General features: G+C 37.3%; 1 protein-coding gene and 3 non-coding genes across 11 annotated transcripts; all 4 read right to left on the reverse strand.

Moving 5' to 3' along the window:
* Positions 1–363: 363 nt before the first annotated feature.
* atg16l1 (ATG16 autophagy related 16-like 1 (S. cerevisiae)) lies at positions 364–18,291 on the reverse strand. 8 transcript variants are annotated; one of them, XM_065280365.1, is made up of 21 exons: positions 18,121–18,291; positions 17,090–17,195; positions 16,900–16,993; positions 14,951–15,056; positions 14,753–14,826; positions 14,419–14,670; positions 12,196–12,261; positions 11,924–12,010; positions 11,727–11,786; positions 11,531–11,575; positions 9,621–9,723; positions 9,090–9,195; positions 8,548–8,618; positions 6,321–6,392; positions 5,763–5,883; positions 5,513–5,618; positions 5,287–5,436; positions 4,598–4,645; positions 2,504–2,605; positions 2,256–2,376; positions 364–2,213 (listed from the first exon to the last, which is right to left on the reverse strand). In XM_065280365.1, exons 2-20 carry the CDS (start codon positions 17,193–17,195, stop codon positions 2,283–2,285), a joined length of 1,863 nt encoding a protein of 620 aa, XP_065136437.1. In that variant the 5' UTR covers positions 18,121–18,291; the 3' UTR covers positions 364–2,213; positions 2,256–2,282. The 8 variants fall into 8 exon arrangements, with proteins under 8 accessions (XP_065136437.1, XP_065136439.1, XP_065136435.1 ...); XM_065280367.1 differs by having other exon boundaries at positions 364–2,376; positions 9,621–9,720; XM_065280363.1 differs by having other exon boundaries at positions 364–2,376.
* LOC135771985 (small Cajal body-specific RNA 6) lies at positions 5,975–6,239 on the reverse strand. The gene has a single exon (XR_010543186.1).
* LOC135771984 (small Cajal body-specific RNA 6) lies at positions 8,774–9,047 on the reverse strand. The gene has a single exon (XR_010543185.1).
* LOC135771983 (small Cajal body-specific RNA 6) lies at positions 9,302–9,575 on the reverse strand. The gene has a single exon (XR_010543184.1).
* Positions 18,292–18,876: the final 585 nt, after the last annotated feature.

Raw genomic sequence — 18,876 nt, forward strand, 5'->3', positions numbered from 1 at the left:
CACACACACACACACACACACGGTTAAGACTCTACTGGTTGGGATTGAACCTGCAACCTGCTCAATGATCTATTAAATAAACAACAACTACAAATGAAACGCAATTTAACCTTGTCACATAACACACCTTCAGCATCTGTCCCTCCTAACTCAACAAGACATTAACAGACATCTTTCTTAACATCTTTTGACCATTTATTCTGATTTACGTTTACATTTCTTCATAGAGCAGGGCCTTATATCCAAATTGATTCATACCATCTTTTTTATGTCAGTATGTGGACCAAACCTTCAGCATTTGCGTTGCTTGTTGAGTTGAAGGCACACTATAAGAGTCAAAAAAGACAAACACAAACCAAAGTATTGTGTTTTACACGTTTATGGGGAAGCAAACATATACAGAGACTTTAATATACATCAGCGACACTCCCACAATCCGTTCAGCGAATAGAATACAGTGTCCACTCGTATTTGGCTCCGCCCAAATTATAATTTAGATGGCGGGGCTAAACTCAAGCCACAATTACATGAAGCATTACAGTAATCCAAAAAGTGTGCCGTCCCCTCCACCCACCATCTGAAATCTTGTTTGGTGCCTTGACAAAAATGAAGACGACAGCCGAGGCAGCCAACGTGAACACAAGAATATCTGGTATAGAGATCTCTCCATGTCCGCATGAAGGTGCATTAGAGTTTTTGCCATTTTAAGTGCAAATTTTGCCGGTTTGAAAAAAAAGTCAAGATAAATAACTAATGAACACTGCAAAAAATTATTTTCAAGGAAAAAATTCGTAGTATTTTTTTCTTGTTTTCAGTAAAAATATCTAAGAAAATAAGTCTAGATTTTAGACCAAAAATATTAAATTTAAGGGACTTTAAAAAAATCTTCCAATGGGGTAAGCAAATTTTTCTTGAATTTAATGTTTAAGAAAAATGTTCAAGAATTTTTTGCTTACCCCATTGGCAGATATTTTTGCTTGTTTTATGCACAAAATCACTTAAATTTAATATTTTCGGTCTAAAAACTAGACTTATTTTCTTGGGTCGTTTTGCTCATCAAGAAAAAGCATCTTAATTTAAGAATTTTTAGATATTTTTACTGAAAACCAGACAAAAATACTAAGAATTTTTTTTCTTGAAAATCATTTTTTTTGCAGTGTGGAAACCGCTCGACGGAATTTTTAAGTTGTGATGCAGAGTTTAATGCTCACATCAAACTCAATGAAAACTCTGTTAGCATATAAGCTTGTGTGTTAGATGAGGCAGAAGAGATAAAAAATACAAAAAGGTTTTTCTTAAAACACGCACATCACCCGTTCACCACACTCACACGCTCATCCAGGATCCCAGAGGAAAAGAAAGATGAATTGAAAAAAATAAAAAAAGTTTGAAAATTATCATTCTGCAGTCAATCAAGGTGAATATTAAGACATCAGGTTATTTTTACCTGAACATTTAAATATATTGAATGTAAATGAAACTCGTTTTAGGAGAGTTATGATTTCATGCATAGTTATTTATTTTAGAAAAATTAAAAATATTTTCCACTACATTATTATTTAATATTCTAAGTTTTTGTAATTTTTATTATTTTCTCATGGTTTTTATAATATTCCCGTTAGTACAACACAATGTTTTACTGTTTCACAGTATACAAAGATTTTTTGTCAAATTCATGATGCATAAATACATTTAATTTTTTTAATAACACATAATCTTTTTTAATTTACTCTTTATGGAGTATATGATTTCTATAATGTTTTTCTTTTGAATAAATATGAGCCAGATGTTTTAATTCCAGGCATTAATTTTCAGCCAATGAGGAAACAGCACCATCTATGAAACACCTCAAGAACTGCAGAATGAAGTAATGAAGATCCACTGGAGTCAGAGTCAAACACACGCACGCACACAAACGCTCAATGGCTTGTATCTGTAAGGCAAAGCATCCATGCCCACAGTTAACGCATACAAACGCATCTCATTTAAATCAATGTTAAAATAACCTTCTATGCCTCACGTGGAGTACGTCTGTGAAAACCAACGGTGCAGAAACGCTGCATTTTTATACAATGTATGCAGTGCTATCCATTAATACAGAAGAGCAGCACATAATAATGGGTCTGTGAACAAATGGCATTCTGGGAAATGTAGTTCAAGAGGCCGGTGGGAGGTGAAGACGCTCACTTTCTCTCATGCACTCTCTATGCAGTCTGCTTCATCCAATCACAAGAAGGAAGTGTTCAACCAATCACCGCAGAGTCAGGGAAGAGATCAGCCGTTCACATATCAGACCAAAGCACACCCTTGCTGCCTTTCTCAACGCTGGCCACGTACGCTCCCGACGGAGACCAGGAGACCGAATTTATGGCAGTACTGCAGACAGGAGAAAGGGAGAGGAAGTATTTATTGTTTGGTTTGTCAGAATAGAAATTGAATAAAAAACTGAAAAAACTATCATGTATTTTTTTGCTATATCAGATGTATGTGCACTTCTGCTCACCTGTGACCTTTATCAAGAGTTTTCTCAAGTTTTCCTGTTAGGACGTTCCAAATGTGCAGAACTCCTTCTACCGACCCCGCTGCTATATAACTGCCATCAGGGCTGAAAACATAAACACACAAAAAGTTCAGAAGCGAAAAATTTTGCCATCATAGACAGGTTTTACATAAGGCGCATTCAATTTTAAGGAATTTAGATCACTTCTTCTTAGGGGTGTACCGATACAGTCATATGGACTGATGCATCAATCAAATGTCTAATGATATGATGCATCGATACCACATATATAAAATCAATATGAGGAGGCACTTTAATCCATGATCATATTTATTATCGGTAAAGTTTGGTTTTGCTTTTCATTTTTTATTTGTAAGGTTTTGCTGTCGCTGGAGGAAGCCGTGCTGTCCACTAACCGGAGTAACATTAAAGAACGATTGGATGCCGTTAACAAATATGCCATTTGATCAATATGAAAGAGACGCACATCTGTATCTAAAATAAAACAGATCAAGTGATTGACTTTGGACTTTTCATTACAATAAGTAGGCTATAATAATGTATAATACAATGCATATAATAATAATGTAGATAATGTTTAATAATATATAATACAGAAAATATTATAATATAAAATATAATCATGCTAATTTTATATATCAACATTATTATAAACAATATAATTATAGCCAAGTATTTGATTATTGCGTATTGGGAAGTGGTTTTAAGTTTTCTTGAATTTTGGCGTATATTTAAAATAAATTTTGATACGAAAGTTTTTGTTGTTCGTGAAAACATCCGTACGCACATCTTACACACAAATATGTGCGTACGCATGCTTAGTGAATGTGTTGATCATGCTAAATTCCTGATATTGTCAGAAAAATACCATAGGCTATCTTTGGTCGCAATACTGGGAAAACGTCCGCCTTTTAACCTCTCTCACTAGCCCTTTTCACACAGATTTTCCGTAAGATACACGGGACAGGCATCCTGGAATTTTACGGGACCGCTTGATATTTTATTCATTCACACTGCCAAGTTTACACGGCATCTGATGGTCCCGGAAAGACACGTGACATGTTGAAAGTCCCGCCCTCTCTTCTACGCAGCGTCTGAAGTTTGCATATTATTTATTATTTCTCTCTCCAGAAACAACTCGCGTGCATTTTTGTTTATGATAAGACTACAAAGGAGCGCGTGAATGCACAGTTCTATTCTGGTGAATGATCTCAGCTTCAGAGTGGATATTTGACAAGCTCCCTGATTTCTGCTTTGATACAGTTTTCAGACATTTCTCATCGTGATTGTTTATATGCATTTAAAACCCGCATTTTGAGGAGCTGAACAATATATCTCGTTGGGATGACATGCGGGTATTTTCGTTTATTATAGCTCAAATGAGCACGTGACGCGATATTCTTTTATGCTGCTGAATGATCTCCGTTTCAACGCAGTAAGTAACGAGCTAACTTACCTGATATCCGCTTCAGTCTAGTATGCTGACATTTCTCGTAGTGAATGTTGTAAATCCCTGATTTTAAAGAGTTGAATCAACTTCATGTTGCCATGACACGCGCGTCCTCACTACGGCACGTGCGTCATTGTTTATGCGTCTCATATATCATTTCCTGATAACTGCTTCAATCTAGTTTGCAACATTTCTCGTTGTGAATGTTTATATACATGTTATCTCTCGTTGTAAGGAGCTGAACCATAACTTGTGTTGTGATGATGACGCGCGCGTCCTCACTTCGACACGCCCTTTATGGCATTCTTGTTCACACAGAGGGTTACCCGCGTATCTTACTAGGTCCTCTTTCCGGCAACGATCCCAGAAGATTAACGGAACGAGTTTTTGTTCACACAGACGCTTGTCTGGCAATTTTACGGGTATTTTCTGGGACCAGAGGTCTGTGTGAATGAGGTTACTGTTTGACAAGAGCCCATCGATTAAGAGCCACAATCACAGAAAACACGACGATTGTTTCACAAAGGCAAACTATTGTCTGGGACAAACAAAAATCGTGCAGTGTATCCTGGGCTTTATAGGGACAATAAAAGTAAGACTGAGACATGATACATCACTGCTCTTACCTAAAAGTTACTCTGGTAAAGTCAGTTCCACACTTAAAACTTGGAGCACTGCAGAAAGACAAAAGAGAAATTTAAATTGGTTATTCTGTCGAATAAATATAGACTACTACCATAACAATTAATAACATTTTGACTAGAAATCCTGATGCATGCAAAATAAAAATAGTTGTCCTGTACAGCAACCAAAAAAAATAATCGTCAGTGTTGGGGGGGCAACGCATTACAAGTAACGTGCATTACGTAATAATATTACTTTTCTGAAGTAACAAGTAAAGTAACGAATTACTTTATAAATGTACACATTAATATTTGACTTACCTTTTTAAAAAAAGTAATGTGAGTTACTTTTCAGTTTAATTAATTCAATTAAAAAAAAAAAATAATGTACTGAATTAAATTGAACATATTAAAATTACGCACTCTGTGAGCGGTTTGAGTTCAGAAACGAAGTTTGACATTTTTGAGATCATAAAAAACACCTGCAAGGCCTGAAAGAGATCAAGCCTCAGCCAAGTAAGAAAACGTAATGCAAAAGTAACTTAAAAGTAACGCAAGCATTACTTTCCATGAAAAGTAACTAAGATACGCAATTAGTTACTTTTTGGGGAGTAAATTAATATTGTAATGCATTACTTTTAAAAGTAACTTTCCCCAACACTGATAATCGTAGATGTTTATAAATAACTCACCTAAACGTCTGTCGTACAGCATTACCGCGCAGATCGATTATTTTCACCAGGTCATCGCGGGAACAGGTGAGAAGATCGGTGCGGTCGTGATTCAGGTCTAAAGACGTCACGCGGCCCAGCAGCTCCAGCTCACGCACGATACTCTCCGACCTGTACACGAATAAACGTTATATATCTGAATGTTTTGCAGTACAGCCTGTCCACTTCTGATGACATCATCACGCACCTGATGTCCCAGAAACGAATTTTCTTATCGAAGTGTCCACTCATGACGCACTGATCTGTGCAGGCGATATCATTACAGCTGGAGCCGGCAAACACCGTCTTCATACCTGCCACAGACAGACAGAGAGATTAGATCTAGAGACTATAAATCGTTATGTGATAATGTGCAACAAATAAACTAACAACTTATAGTTATCAGACTGTTTTACTATTTTACACTGGACACACGTGAGAAATTAACCGTTTCTTACAGACTTTACTGCGCAAGTCCCAGAGCTTCAGTGTCCGATCGTAACTGCCGGAGACGATTCGGGTGTTGTCGAGAAGAAAACGTGCAGACAAAACCTTTCCACTGTGTCCTGTGAGCGTGTGCTTTAAAACGAGACAAACACAACGTTTTACACATCAAGCACTTTACACTTTTACATTAAACACTTTATCAAGTTATATACCCAAAGATTCAAGTCTCAGTTTGATTTTTTATATCAGCTGGCCGCCTCCATCAGTCTCGCCCTCCTGTGTGTTGTGATGATGTCGGATGCTGCGGTTGAGATCTTTATTCTCTAAAAGACTCTTAATTCAGCAAAACACATCCAGAATATCAGCTGACCCCTTAAACCAATAATGCACAACTAAAGCATGCTGGGAAATTATAAGGAACTGCTGGGAGGGACAGACGGACTGAAGGGAGGACCGGACATCAGACCTTTTACATCACATCATTGACCTTTCATTTGATAAATTGACCAGCTGTTCGCTAGTTATACATGTAAAGAGTCACAAAAACTATTTAATATGTGCGTCCTCACCCGCAGTCTGTAGTCATCGACAGTCCAGATTCTGCTGGCAAAATCATTCGATGCTGCCAGTAGATACGTACCCTGGAGAGCACAAACACTTTATTGTTGCTTCACATTTTCTCATTCACTGAAAGATAAAGTTCCCACATTAAAAAGTACATTAATGCAATGCTATCTGAAATTTTAAAGGGTAGTTCACTCAAAAATGAAAATTACCCCACCCTCAAACCATCCTCGATGTCCATGATTATCTTTTTCAGACGAACACAATCAGAGTTATATTAGAAAATGTCTTGGCTATTCCAAGATTTATAACGGCAGTAAATGGTGCTTCTGATTTAAAGCAAAAAAAAAAAAAACCTTCATCCTTCGCTGAAGTAATCTAGTGGGGTAATGAAGGCTTTCCGAGTGCAATTTTGCAATAAAATATTTCAACATTTAAAACTTTACAAACTAAGATAAATTGCCGTCGTACGTTCATGAGAGAGTACGTTTTCAGCGTATTTCAGGTTCCTGACTGCACTCCGCGTCATCACTACGTCATGGGTGTCTCTGACACAGCGCTTCTATGGTTCAAGTGGTACCTCTCAGGTAGGTAATTTTGGGTATCCTGGAGAGGTGACGTTTTCGAACCCCAACGTCTTGATACTGGGGTGCCTCAAGGCTCTGTGCTTGCCCCACTGCTCTTTTCGATATACATGACATCCCTGGGTTCTGTCATTCGAAAACATGGCTTTTCCAACCACTGCTATGCGGATGACACTTAACTCCACTTGTCGTTCCACCCTGATGATCCCATGGTTTCTGCCCATATCTCAGCATGCCTGAGGGACATCTCACTCTGGACGAAAGATCACCATTTCCAGCTTAACCTTGCGAAGACAGATCTGCTTGTCTTATCATCTGAACCAAACATTCAGCACAACCTTTCTATTCAGATAGGTTCCTCCACCATCACACCTTCCAGGACAGCCAAAAACCTGGGAGTGGTCATTGATGATCAGCTTAGGCTCACGGAGCATGTTGCCAGCACCGCTCGCTCTTGTAGATTCATCCATTACAGTATTGGGAAAATTAGACCTTTTCCAAATGAGCAAGCTACGCAGGTCCTAGTCCAAGCTCTTGTTCTGTCCTGCTTTTCTTTATCTGTACATTCTTTAAAAAAAATTACTAACCAACCCTTGTCTATGTATATTGTGTTGATTGATGAGACTATTTCCAGTGCACTTATGTATTGCTGTTCTTGTGTTGCTATACTTGCTTCTATTGATTACCTCATTTGTAAGTCGCTTTGGACAAAAGCGTCTGCTAAATGACTAAATTTCATGTAAATGTAATGTATGCTACGTCCTATGTCATACGCTGAAAAAACATGCTTTGGTCGTTACCAGAAGCAAGTTATTTTAGTTTTTAAAGTTTAAAATATTTTGGGGTTCAAATCAGAAGCACCATTTACTACTGCTATGAAGCTTGGAAGAGCCAGGACATTTTCTTATATTACTCTAATTGTGTTCGTCAAAATAAAGATAATCAAAACATTGAGGATGTCTTGAGGGTGAGGAAATCATGGGGTAATTTTCATTTTTGGGTGAACTATCCCTTTAAAAACCCTATTAACCAAAGACAATGTTTTGTGTTACTGTTAGCACTGAGGCCAACTATATGCTTGGGTTTCTCCTAAAACAAAATTAACTATAACAGAGATACATTTAAAATTAAGTGTTTATCTGCCTGAAAAACAGGCCAAAAATATTGAGGATTCATCCAGTACATGAGAAGATTCATTGAACTTATTTGATAAAAATTCCAAACCGTCCAGAAAATTCTAAAAACAAAATATGAAGTAGGGAATCTGTGGTTTGCTCTGTGACTTCAGCTGGTTGTATTTGATTTTGTGAGTCTTTAAAGGCGGGGTGCATGATCTCTGAAAGCCAATGTTGACATTTGAAATCACCTAAACAAACACACCCCTAGCCCAATAGAATCTAGACCATCTTTTGATAGACCCACCCCACACATATGCAACCCAGGCAACGATGATGGTTAGTAGACACGCCCCTTACTGCTGATTGGCTACAGGTGTGTTTTGGTACTTGGCCCGACTCCCTTTTCTAAAGTTTTTTTCAAAAATCATGCTCCCCCTTAAATAATACATTTTAGAAATAGATCATGTTTTAAATTTGTGATTTTGCGAGTGTGGCTTAAAATTTTTAAGTGTTTAGGACAGAAAACTCACCGCACTGTCAAACTCTATACTGGTGATTCCTGCGTTGCTGCCGGTCAGAGCACCTTTGGGTTCACAGTGTCCTGAAAAAACAAAAAAGATTGAAACCACAAACACACACACAAGCTTCTTTGTTTCACGAGAAAACAGAAATCTTGCGGTTGCTTTGTTATGCCAGCTCAGTTTCACAAGTTTCAGCACAAAATTTGCCTAATTTCCTTTTTTTGAAACGACTAAAGGTCTCAGCTTGAAAACTTGAGATCACGTGTCGGTTTATTGTTCTCCATCAGTCTCGCACTCCTGAGTGTTGTGATGATGTCGGACGCTGCTGTTGAGATCTTTATTCTCTAAAAGACTCTTAATTCAGCAAAAACATCCAAAAATATCAGCTGACCCCATAAACCATTAATGCACAACTAGAGCATCCTGGGAATTTTTTAGGGACTGCTGGGAGGGACAGATAGACTAGAAGGAGACCCGGACATCAGACCTTTTACATTACATCATTGACCTTTGACCCCTGATGAAAACTGAATGATAACACACGCACACACCTGATATGACCTCCCAAAGTTTGACTCTGCGGTCCATTCCTCCTGTGGCGAGCAGTCGAGATCCAGGACTGAACCTCACGGCGTTTACTTCGCCGTCATGAGCATCCTAAACAAAAACATAACTTAATAACCCAAATTTAAATGTTTAAATACTTTTAATTCAGAAGATTGGGCTGTTTGGGTTTGTGTACAGCAGAAAGTTTATTTAAAAAGGTCTCAGCTTGAAAACTTGAGATCATGTGTCGGTTTATGTTTCTCCATCAGTCTCGCCCTCCTGTGTGTTGTGATGATGTCGGATGATGCTGTTGAGATTTTTATTCTCTAAAAAAACTCTTTATTCAGCAGAAACATCCAAAAATATCAGCTGCCCCCTTAAACCAGTAATGTACAACTAGAGCATGCTGGGAAATTTCAGGGGCTGCTGGGAGGGACAGATAGACTGAAGAGAGACCCGGACATCAGACCTTTTACATCACATCATTGACCTTTGATCTGAATAAAATAAAGGAGAATAGATAAAGCGTCACTCACAAAGATGTGCAGGGCGGTGGAGGGCACACGGACTTCGGGGCACGTCGACGGTGCTTCGGCTGCCTCGGGAGACGTCCCAAATGAATTCACGGAACGACGTCTTCTAAAGAAAACAAAACAGGGGGTTGTTTACTAACATTGTACGGTTTAAACAAATGTTTGTGGTAAAATAAAGACAGCCATTCATGAAGTGAAACATTTATGGCGTAAAATGAACAAATCAATGTCACATGCTGATATTTTTAAATAAAATGTGACTTTCTTTGACGTGCACAAAACCAAACCAAATTCACAGTCAAAATCCATCACAGCAACACTGTCAACACACACGAGAGATATATCATGCCTGAAAACTCCACATATACATCCACACAAAGGACAGCATTTTTAAACAACATCTGCAAATAATTTTTTTATTACAAAAACACGAATTCTCATAAACTACGAACAAGCGGTTGGATGGACTACAAGGGAGCTTCGACATCACAAACCCCAAAATTTCGCATACCCTGCTCCCTGAAACATGCAACTAATGGCGCCTTTTAATTGCATAGTACCCCACGGTTTAGTTTGGGTCGGGTCAGCTTACTTTTGTGAGCTTTTCCACTGGGTGCAGTACGTAGTACCCAATACTTTTTTTTGTACCACCTCGGTCGGGGGTTCCAAGCGACCCGAGCTGATACCAAAACGTGATGTAAAAGATTAGCTTTACCTTCATGCTAGCCTGCGCTGTCTCGATCAAACATGTTGTCATCTGTGCTCTGCTGTAAGTTCCCAAACTCCCTTTTAGCGATGAAAAACATCCATATGTTGAGAATCAGGAACACCATTCGCGGCGCACACATTCGCATATATGCTTAAACGCAACTTCAATAAGGGCTCAGCAAAGCGCCGTCAACTGCCGCCACGGGTGATTGTACAGAAACAGTGTGAGACAGAGGTAGTGATAAACGTGATGTGCAAACATCTATTTGTGATGGTCAATTTTAATTTTGTGGCAGACTGAGAAATAAATGAATGTTTGGGAATGTATAACAAAGCTCTCACTCGTATGATGTCACAGCTAGTGCTGCAACAAACGATTATTTTGATAATCGACTAAATTTATCGATTATTAGACTGATTAATCGACTAATCGTCGATTATTTCAACGACTAATCAGTACGTTTTGAACGACTATTCAGCATTTCAATTAGTTAAAACGGTCAAATCAAGACATTGCAGGCCCTTACATTAGGTTAAGTGAAACCATACGACTACTCAACAACAAACTAATCGTTTCAGCCCTAGTCACAGCAGTAGGCAGCACAAATATAACGACACGCCTATAATCCCTCCCACTCCGAAATGCTACTAAACTTGATGGAAAAGCTAACCAAGCCAAAGTGAGGTGAGGTGACCCCAAACCAAACCATGGGGTACTCTGCAATGGAAAAGCGCCAAAAAGGGGTAAGGACTGCTTTTTATGTTGTAAACCAGGGGTCTCAAACCGTTTGGGCTACCACAATGGATAAAACAAACTGGGGGGCTATTTTTAAATAGTCTACTCAAAATGTTTTGGTTTTACTTTTTACGTTTAAAGGGTTAACATACATAAAAGAAGCCAAGCTAATATAAAATATGTAATAAATAAATAAATAAATAAATATTCAAATTAAAGCTATTAATGGAATGTGTTTGGGCGGGCAACCTGCGCGCACCATGTTGGAGGAGACCACTTATGTAAACAAAGTACAATGCTGTTTGGCTACACTAGCTAGTTAGCTAAATGCTAATTCGTATCTGACAAATGCCAGCAAACTTCTATTTAATCCCACCAGTGAACTTCAAATGTTTGTGTTTGTGTGATCAGTGTAAATTAACATAACACAAACACACACACACACAACACACATCATAGTGGGCATCACCTGGACTCAGACGGGACGAAACCAGTGTGAACAGAATCAGACAGGCTGTAGACACAGAGAGAGTGAGGAATGAGACATACAGAGACAGACAGACAGACAGACACACAGTTAGACAAAGACACATCCACACACAATAGAATTAGGAAGAAAAAAGAAACACATATGTGTGTATAGACAAACAGAGAATTTAACACACCCAAATATATTACTGATTGAGTCCAGCAGTCCGGCAGGAAGAGGCTGAGACGTCCGTTTACTGACCGACACACAAACAGAATAGCAGACATTACACATCTCTAAACAAGTGTGCATGCTCACAAAGATGTGTATGTGTATAATAATCCTTAATATCTGCATATAAAACAACTGAAGTCTATTCAGATGTGCGTCTACCTGGGAGTGCGACTAATCTGTCTGCTCGGTGACGTATCACCTGTTTCCTTAGGAGCCTCCTCTGAGAGCACTTCGATGTCATCATCTCTACACCAAATCAGATTACAGCATTTAAGGAAATCTCAAAAAGAGGACCAGGGCTAAGATTCCCACAAACTCAAAAGTTTTGAACACGCAAAAGTCATTGAAAAAGTGTAATTAAAATGACACTGAATAAAACACAAAATATAATAATCTTACACATCTATATAATCTCAGGGATGTTTACTTACTGCTCTATGGGAAGCGGCTCCTTTGCTGCGTCTGCTAAGTCCTTCTGAAGTTTGGCCTGTCTGCGCCTGTATGAACATCAGTTGTGAATCACACGACACATCACCATACATTTAAACTCTATAGAAACACACGCCTGCTTTAAACAGCCAATCGGATGAAAGAGCTCATTTCTGTATGAAGAGTCAGGAAATGAGCCCCTTATTTTTGCATATTAAGTCACGGGTGTCGCCCCAATCATATGGTTTCTATTGTCTCCCAATGACCCTTAATGGCCAAACAGTTAATCAACAGGTCTGAGAACAGTCGTTTATAAATGGGCCATTCGCAAAATCATCTGGACAACTGAAAACAAGATTTAAGGTTAAAGCCTTGAATTGTTTTAGGAGGCATGACTACTCAATTTTTATGTTTATCTTAAAATTAAAGTTCTGCTTAAAGTCTCTCAAACTAATTGTGCATTTATATAATTAATAAATTAAAAAAAAACTTGCATACACAAACATGTAAAGCTTTAACCTTTTTTAATTATTTGTCTGTAATATTATTTAGACTATTTACAAAATTTTACAATTGATGAGATTAAAACAATACAACATATTTTGTGTTTCTGTACACGCTTCTTTTTTTATACAAATCTGTTAGGGTCACAAGACATATATTGAATGATCGAAACATTGCAATGTGCATATAGCAATGGCTTGCAAAAGCTGAATAACCTTCTTAATACTTCAAAAAGTTTGGTATGTTGGTTATATCATTGTTATTTCTTAAATAGATTTACAGACTTAATGCATTGTATTGTATAAGAAGTCAAGGCATATAATATTTTGCTTTAACATCGTCCAGCCCTAACTTCTGTACATTCGCAGTCACATTTAAAAGAGTCATTTTAAATTGAAACAATGTGATTGCTGAATGATGAAAAAGTAAAACAACAATAGCTGCGTTTCCATTACCCTTTAAATTGTGAAAATTGACATTGTGAATTAAAAAAAGCAGTAATAGAAACATGTCAATTTCACAAAAAACTCCCATATATCACCAAAAAGTTTTTACGCTTGCGTGAGGTGCTTTTTTTAGGCAATTCGGAAAAGGTGTATTTCACAAAATTGCAATAGACACGATAAATTTGCATTTTCAGGTCACCTGATGCAAGTCAGTCACAAAATCATTATTTGAAGATGAAGCGGTATGAACTAAAACCTCCAGAAACACCTCAATACGTGTATGTTGCCAAGTATAAGAAGCTTTTCTTGCCAATAATGTTTTGGATAACACTCCTACATCTCTTTTGATTTAAAATAATCTACTATTACCTTTAAGAAACACCTATAAGCTGCCGCTCCTAAGTATAAGGGGCTGTCCTTGGCATTGATGTTTGGATAATACTTTTACGTCTCCTTCGGTTAAAAATAATGCCGAGTGCGGTGGATGTGATATTAGTAAACCTACCAACATCAGACAATGGGTCTCATTCACTAAGCATGCATACGCACAAATTTGTTCGTAAAATGTGCATACAGATGTTTAAACTAACAAACCACGGTTCAACAAAAACTTTCATACTAAAATTTATTTTAAAGGTAAGCAATAACGTAAGAACAACTTACATCACACATACACAATAATCAGAAACAAAGAAAAAAATATATAAAATATATAACACAGATATATATTATATGGTTCTTTTTCCTTGTTCGTGATTATTGTGTATGTGTGATGTAAGTTGTTCTTATGTTATTGCATACATTTAAAATAAATTTTAGTATGAAAGTTTTTGTTGACCAATTAAACTGTCCGAATGCATATTTTACGAACAAATTTGTGCCTAGGCATGCTTAGTGAATGAGACCCAATGCTTTATCGCAAGGGGAAAAATTACGTTGTAGTCGCATATCATCGGTTAAACGGTCATTTCACAATAGTATTTTGTTGACATTTAGAAAATAACGCTAACGCTATGCGCAAATCTGCAATGAAAACGCAGCTAGCGTCAACTAACTGACATATTTAAATCCTATATGCCTGGTTTCACAAGCAAGACTTAAAATAAATTAGGACATTTAGGTAGCTTTACAAAGACATTACAATCGTGCATCTCGAGACAGAACAAAGGCATTGATGTATTTTAAGATATGTGCTAGATGTTTTGACACCTCAACATGCATTTAGTCTTCGAAACTGCCCATGAAACCGGGCCTCAAAGTGTGTTAGTTTCTCACCTTGTGTCTTTCTCGTTTTCTGCATTGAGTCTGTTTGCCTCCTGAGATTTCTCAGCCATCCAGCGCGTCACCAGCTCCTGATTGTCCTCCGTTGTTTTCCGTAGTTTCTCCTCCAGAGCACTGAAAGTGATCTGCAGGGCGTCATATTCGTCTCGCAGCGTCTGATTGGCTCGTTCCAGATCAGTGAGAGAATTACGCAATTCACAACACTCGCCTTCCAAATGAGCGATCTGCTGCTGGTACTCCAACATCCTAAACACACACAAACACACAGACATTAAACACACACATCAAACATTCATATAGAGCCGATCACAACTGACACACAACTTACTTGGCTTCATTACTCTGAATCTCCTTATCTTTCTGCTGAATCTGGTTATTTAGTTCAATGACATTCTGGGCCAACTGTAAAACACAAACACACACATGATTTTAAAGTTTTATAATGGTTGTTGTTAGGTAAGAGGTAAGCAATTGTTGTTATAAAACAGCAGCATGTGACACTATGATAAAATACATCAATGCTAACCTCTCCACGTTTCTTGTGTAACTCCGTTAGTTCCTCTTGATGTCTGATTCTCATCTGAGCCATTTCCTGCTGCAGAGCATCACTGCGACCACCATCAGCCCCCGGACTACACACATATAATCAAATGACATTAATAGTTGGCCAAAAAACAACATCTACGTTTCCTTTTGTCACCTTTTTAGCCCTTGTTTAATTTGCATTCCTACAGTGGATATCAAAAGGTTTATATAACATTTTACGTAAAAAAAATGTATTGCCTCAAGGCAGCTTTACAAGACAGAGGAAGAACAACACAGAAAAACTTGGGAATTATTACATGTATAATAATATAAAAAGGATACAACATGGTATCATCGAATAAATTATAATTAAAAAAAAAATGTTATATACTTTTCAATGACAATCAAACATTAACGGTATTGTGCAGTTGCACCATGATATGGATTTTGCAGTACCGTTGATACTGTTATGCTACGTACACACCAAACGTGGGGCATCACGTTACTTGCTCTAGATTACTCGCGGGATTTAACTTTGTGTCATGCTAATTTTTCGCTTGAGTTTAATATTTTCATTTGTGGCGAATAGCGCGGTTTCGTTTAGACATGCGCATCGCCCAGCGCAAGGAACCGTTAAATCGTGTCTTTGCATTGACTTTGTATGTAATCTACTTGTGCAAATCGTTTAACTCGCATTTATTTGTACACACCATTACGTATTCATGAATTTTTGCATTTACATTGTTTGTTAAATTTGGTTCTCCTGTGTACTCTTGGCGACCCCCACAAAAAGCCACGGCTACACATAGAAATTTAGAAAATAATTTATAATTTTGCAGAATGTGAATAGGATTTCAAAGTGGACTAAAATTTAAATCCAGAAGCACAATGGGTCTCATTCACTAAGCATGCGTACGCACAAATTTGTTTGTAAAATGTGCGTACGGACGTTTTAACTTACAAATCATGTAACTTTTATGCTAAAATTAATTTTAAATGCATGCAAAAACTTAGACCACACATACGCAATAATCATGAACAAGGAAAAAGAACCCTATAATATATATCTACGTTATATATTTTATAAATTTTTTTCCTTGTTCATGATTATTGCGTACGTGTGGTCTAAGTTGTTTTTACGTTTTTGCATACATTTAAAATAAAATTTATTACAAAGGTTTTTGTTGAATCATGATTTGTAAGTTAAAACGTCCATACACACATTTTACGAACAAATGTGTGCGTACATATGCTTAGTGAATGAGACTCATTGTTTGCCGCATTTTTCTTCGAAGACGTTGTCAAAATTAATTAAAAGACATCTTTGTTAAGGCATTACTTACATTCTGTATATGTGTTGAATTATTAAAAAAATACAGTATTTGTTTCAAAAAGTTTTCAATCTGACAGTGACAACACGCATAATATTTATAACAAGATGAGTCCACCCATTTACACAGTGAATACATGTCTATGTCCAATCCCTCACTTTTTCTAGTTATATAAGGTTAAAAATACATATTTTGCCACATTTTTCCAAGACAGCAATATAATATCGATATACTGTCAGGAAAGTGGAAAATACCTTGATATGAATTTTAGCTCTTAACACCCACCCCTACAAACATGCAGTCGATTTTTATTATGATAAATAAAAAGCATAAATAAAATTGTGAAATGGTGACCGCAAAACCGTGTTCATAATCATGGAAAATCGTCACTGATATCTTCTCAGTGAAATACGGTTCTGTGTAGTAAATGGCGCTCCATCTAAGCAGGTGATTCACTACTATTCACAGAATCGGCTTTACTGATGAGACATGCATGAGAATCGCAGAGGATTTTTTTGCCCAGCTCTACTTGTGAGAATCAAGGCTTCGCCAGAAGGGCAAGTTCTTATATGGCAGACTACAGCTGCACCACGTAACTAAGTTAAAATTGACTGTGTACCTGAGATCATGTCTGTTGTGCTGTTCATATTTGTCTGTCTGGAGACGTTCAGAGAGGACAGCCTGAAAATCTGACTTCTCCAACAAACGGTTATCTAGAGACAGAGGGAGTAAAACAACATTTCAGCAAAAAATGCACAATTTTACTCAGTACTTTTAATTCTATGTAAATGTGTATGTGTTCGTCTTACATTGATGTATAATCTCTTCGAAGGCTTGCCGCTGAACTCTGTCTCTTTGCTTCAGCTGCTCTACGACATGACGTTTCCATAAGCACTCGACTCTGCGTCCTGCCATCTACAAACATAGAAACACAGCATCAGAGACACTGAAAATTCATTAACACGGTTAATAATCCAGTGAGCCGGTCTCTTAAAGGAAATAGAAATTAACTACACGCACATTGGCAAAGCACAAGGGTGGAAAGAGGATCATCTTGCTTTAATGCAACAGGAAATGTCTCAAGAAAAAGTTAAAAGTGTCAACATAGTTTGACACTGAGTAACCTCTCGAAGTCACAATGATCACAGATGTTTGCAGTAAAACATCTGTCAGAGCTGAATGTGTTATGCAGTGAACTGGGGAGGATTTACATCCGTCCTGAAATACCAACTTACACTTCGGAGGAGCTTTTAACCAAAACGTAGCGGCTGAAGGTCAAATTTACCTTCTATCTTCTCCATCTTCACATCTTATAATTATTATTCTATTCTATTATTATCATTGCATTTTATCATCATAATGGTTAACTTAATTTAAGCCAGCATGAAATGATGTACTAAAGTCATTTTGACAAACATTACATAGTCATTAATGGGTCAATTGTTATTCAAATATTTACAAATGCCATAACTCTCATTAACATATATATGTGACTTGAAAATATATACAACTTACTAATATGTTTATGATTATGTAATGTTTGATTATTACCTGAATGGTACTGCGAAGTGTTACCAGAAAAAACGTCACTCCATGCCATGTCACTCAATAAACCTGACGCTCAATCACGTCCCATGTTTGCATCTTATAAAAACAGCATCTTATATAAATACACCAAATAAACAACGGAATGCTTAGCATGATGCAACATACCACCAAAATAAACAAATTTAATGTTTTAATGTGATTTGATGCTATGATGTTGTGAAAAAAAAACACACCGGCTAATCGCTGCACTTGACTTTCACTTTCTCAAATCAGCACGAATACTTTACCTTACCGCATTTAAACGCGTCTTCACAGCGTCTCTTCTTACAGATCAACGTAATTAATCCTACTGATGAACACCGAACCGGGTCATGAGAGGTTTAATTGGCCCGGTTTCATGCTAACCCACTTCACACTGAAGGATCACGAGCGCCATTTTGGCTCAACCGATGTCTATCATGCTGCGCCGTCGCGGGACTATGACGTCACCCGCTTTTCTTCCTATCACAATCAAATTTTATTTTTATTTTTGAATGAAGATAGAGAGGCTTTAAAGTTCGTACTGATATAAGTTTATAATTTCAGATGTTCAGTTATTAAAAGGTATGTATGTGTATATCCATTTATTATTGCATTTTATAAATATTTGGTCAAGCAGCTAAAAATACGTCACACGTTTTACTCTCAACAATTATTTCTCAAACTAGGTTTATTGTTTTAGTATTTTATTTACTTTTTGCGTGTGGTAATCATCATTAAACTGCATAAGCTTTTATAAGTCTGCATAAGCTTTTATAAGTTGACTAAACGCTGTACATTTAGAGCAAACATGATGTTAAATAATAATTTATAGGGAACATATCATGAAAATCTGTCTTTTTCCATGTTTAAGTGCTATAATTGGGTCCCTGGTGCTTCTATCAACCTAGAAAATGTGAAAAAGATCAACCCAGTAACTGCAAACATGCGGAAAATTGGTCATTAGAATTTGTTTCCCCCTTGTGATGTCAGAAGGGGATAATACCGTTCCTTAATCTACACTATATCC

Source organism: Paramisgurnus dabryanus, chromosome 8 (assembly GCF_030506205.2).
Source record: "Paramisgurnus dabryanus chromosome 8, PD_genome_1.1, whole genome shotgun sequence".
NCBI lineage: Eukaryota > Metazoa > Chordata > Actinopteri > Cypriniformes > Cobitidae > Paramisgurnus > Paramisgurnus dabryanus.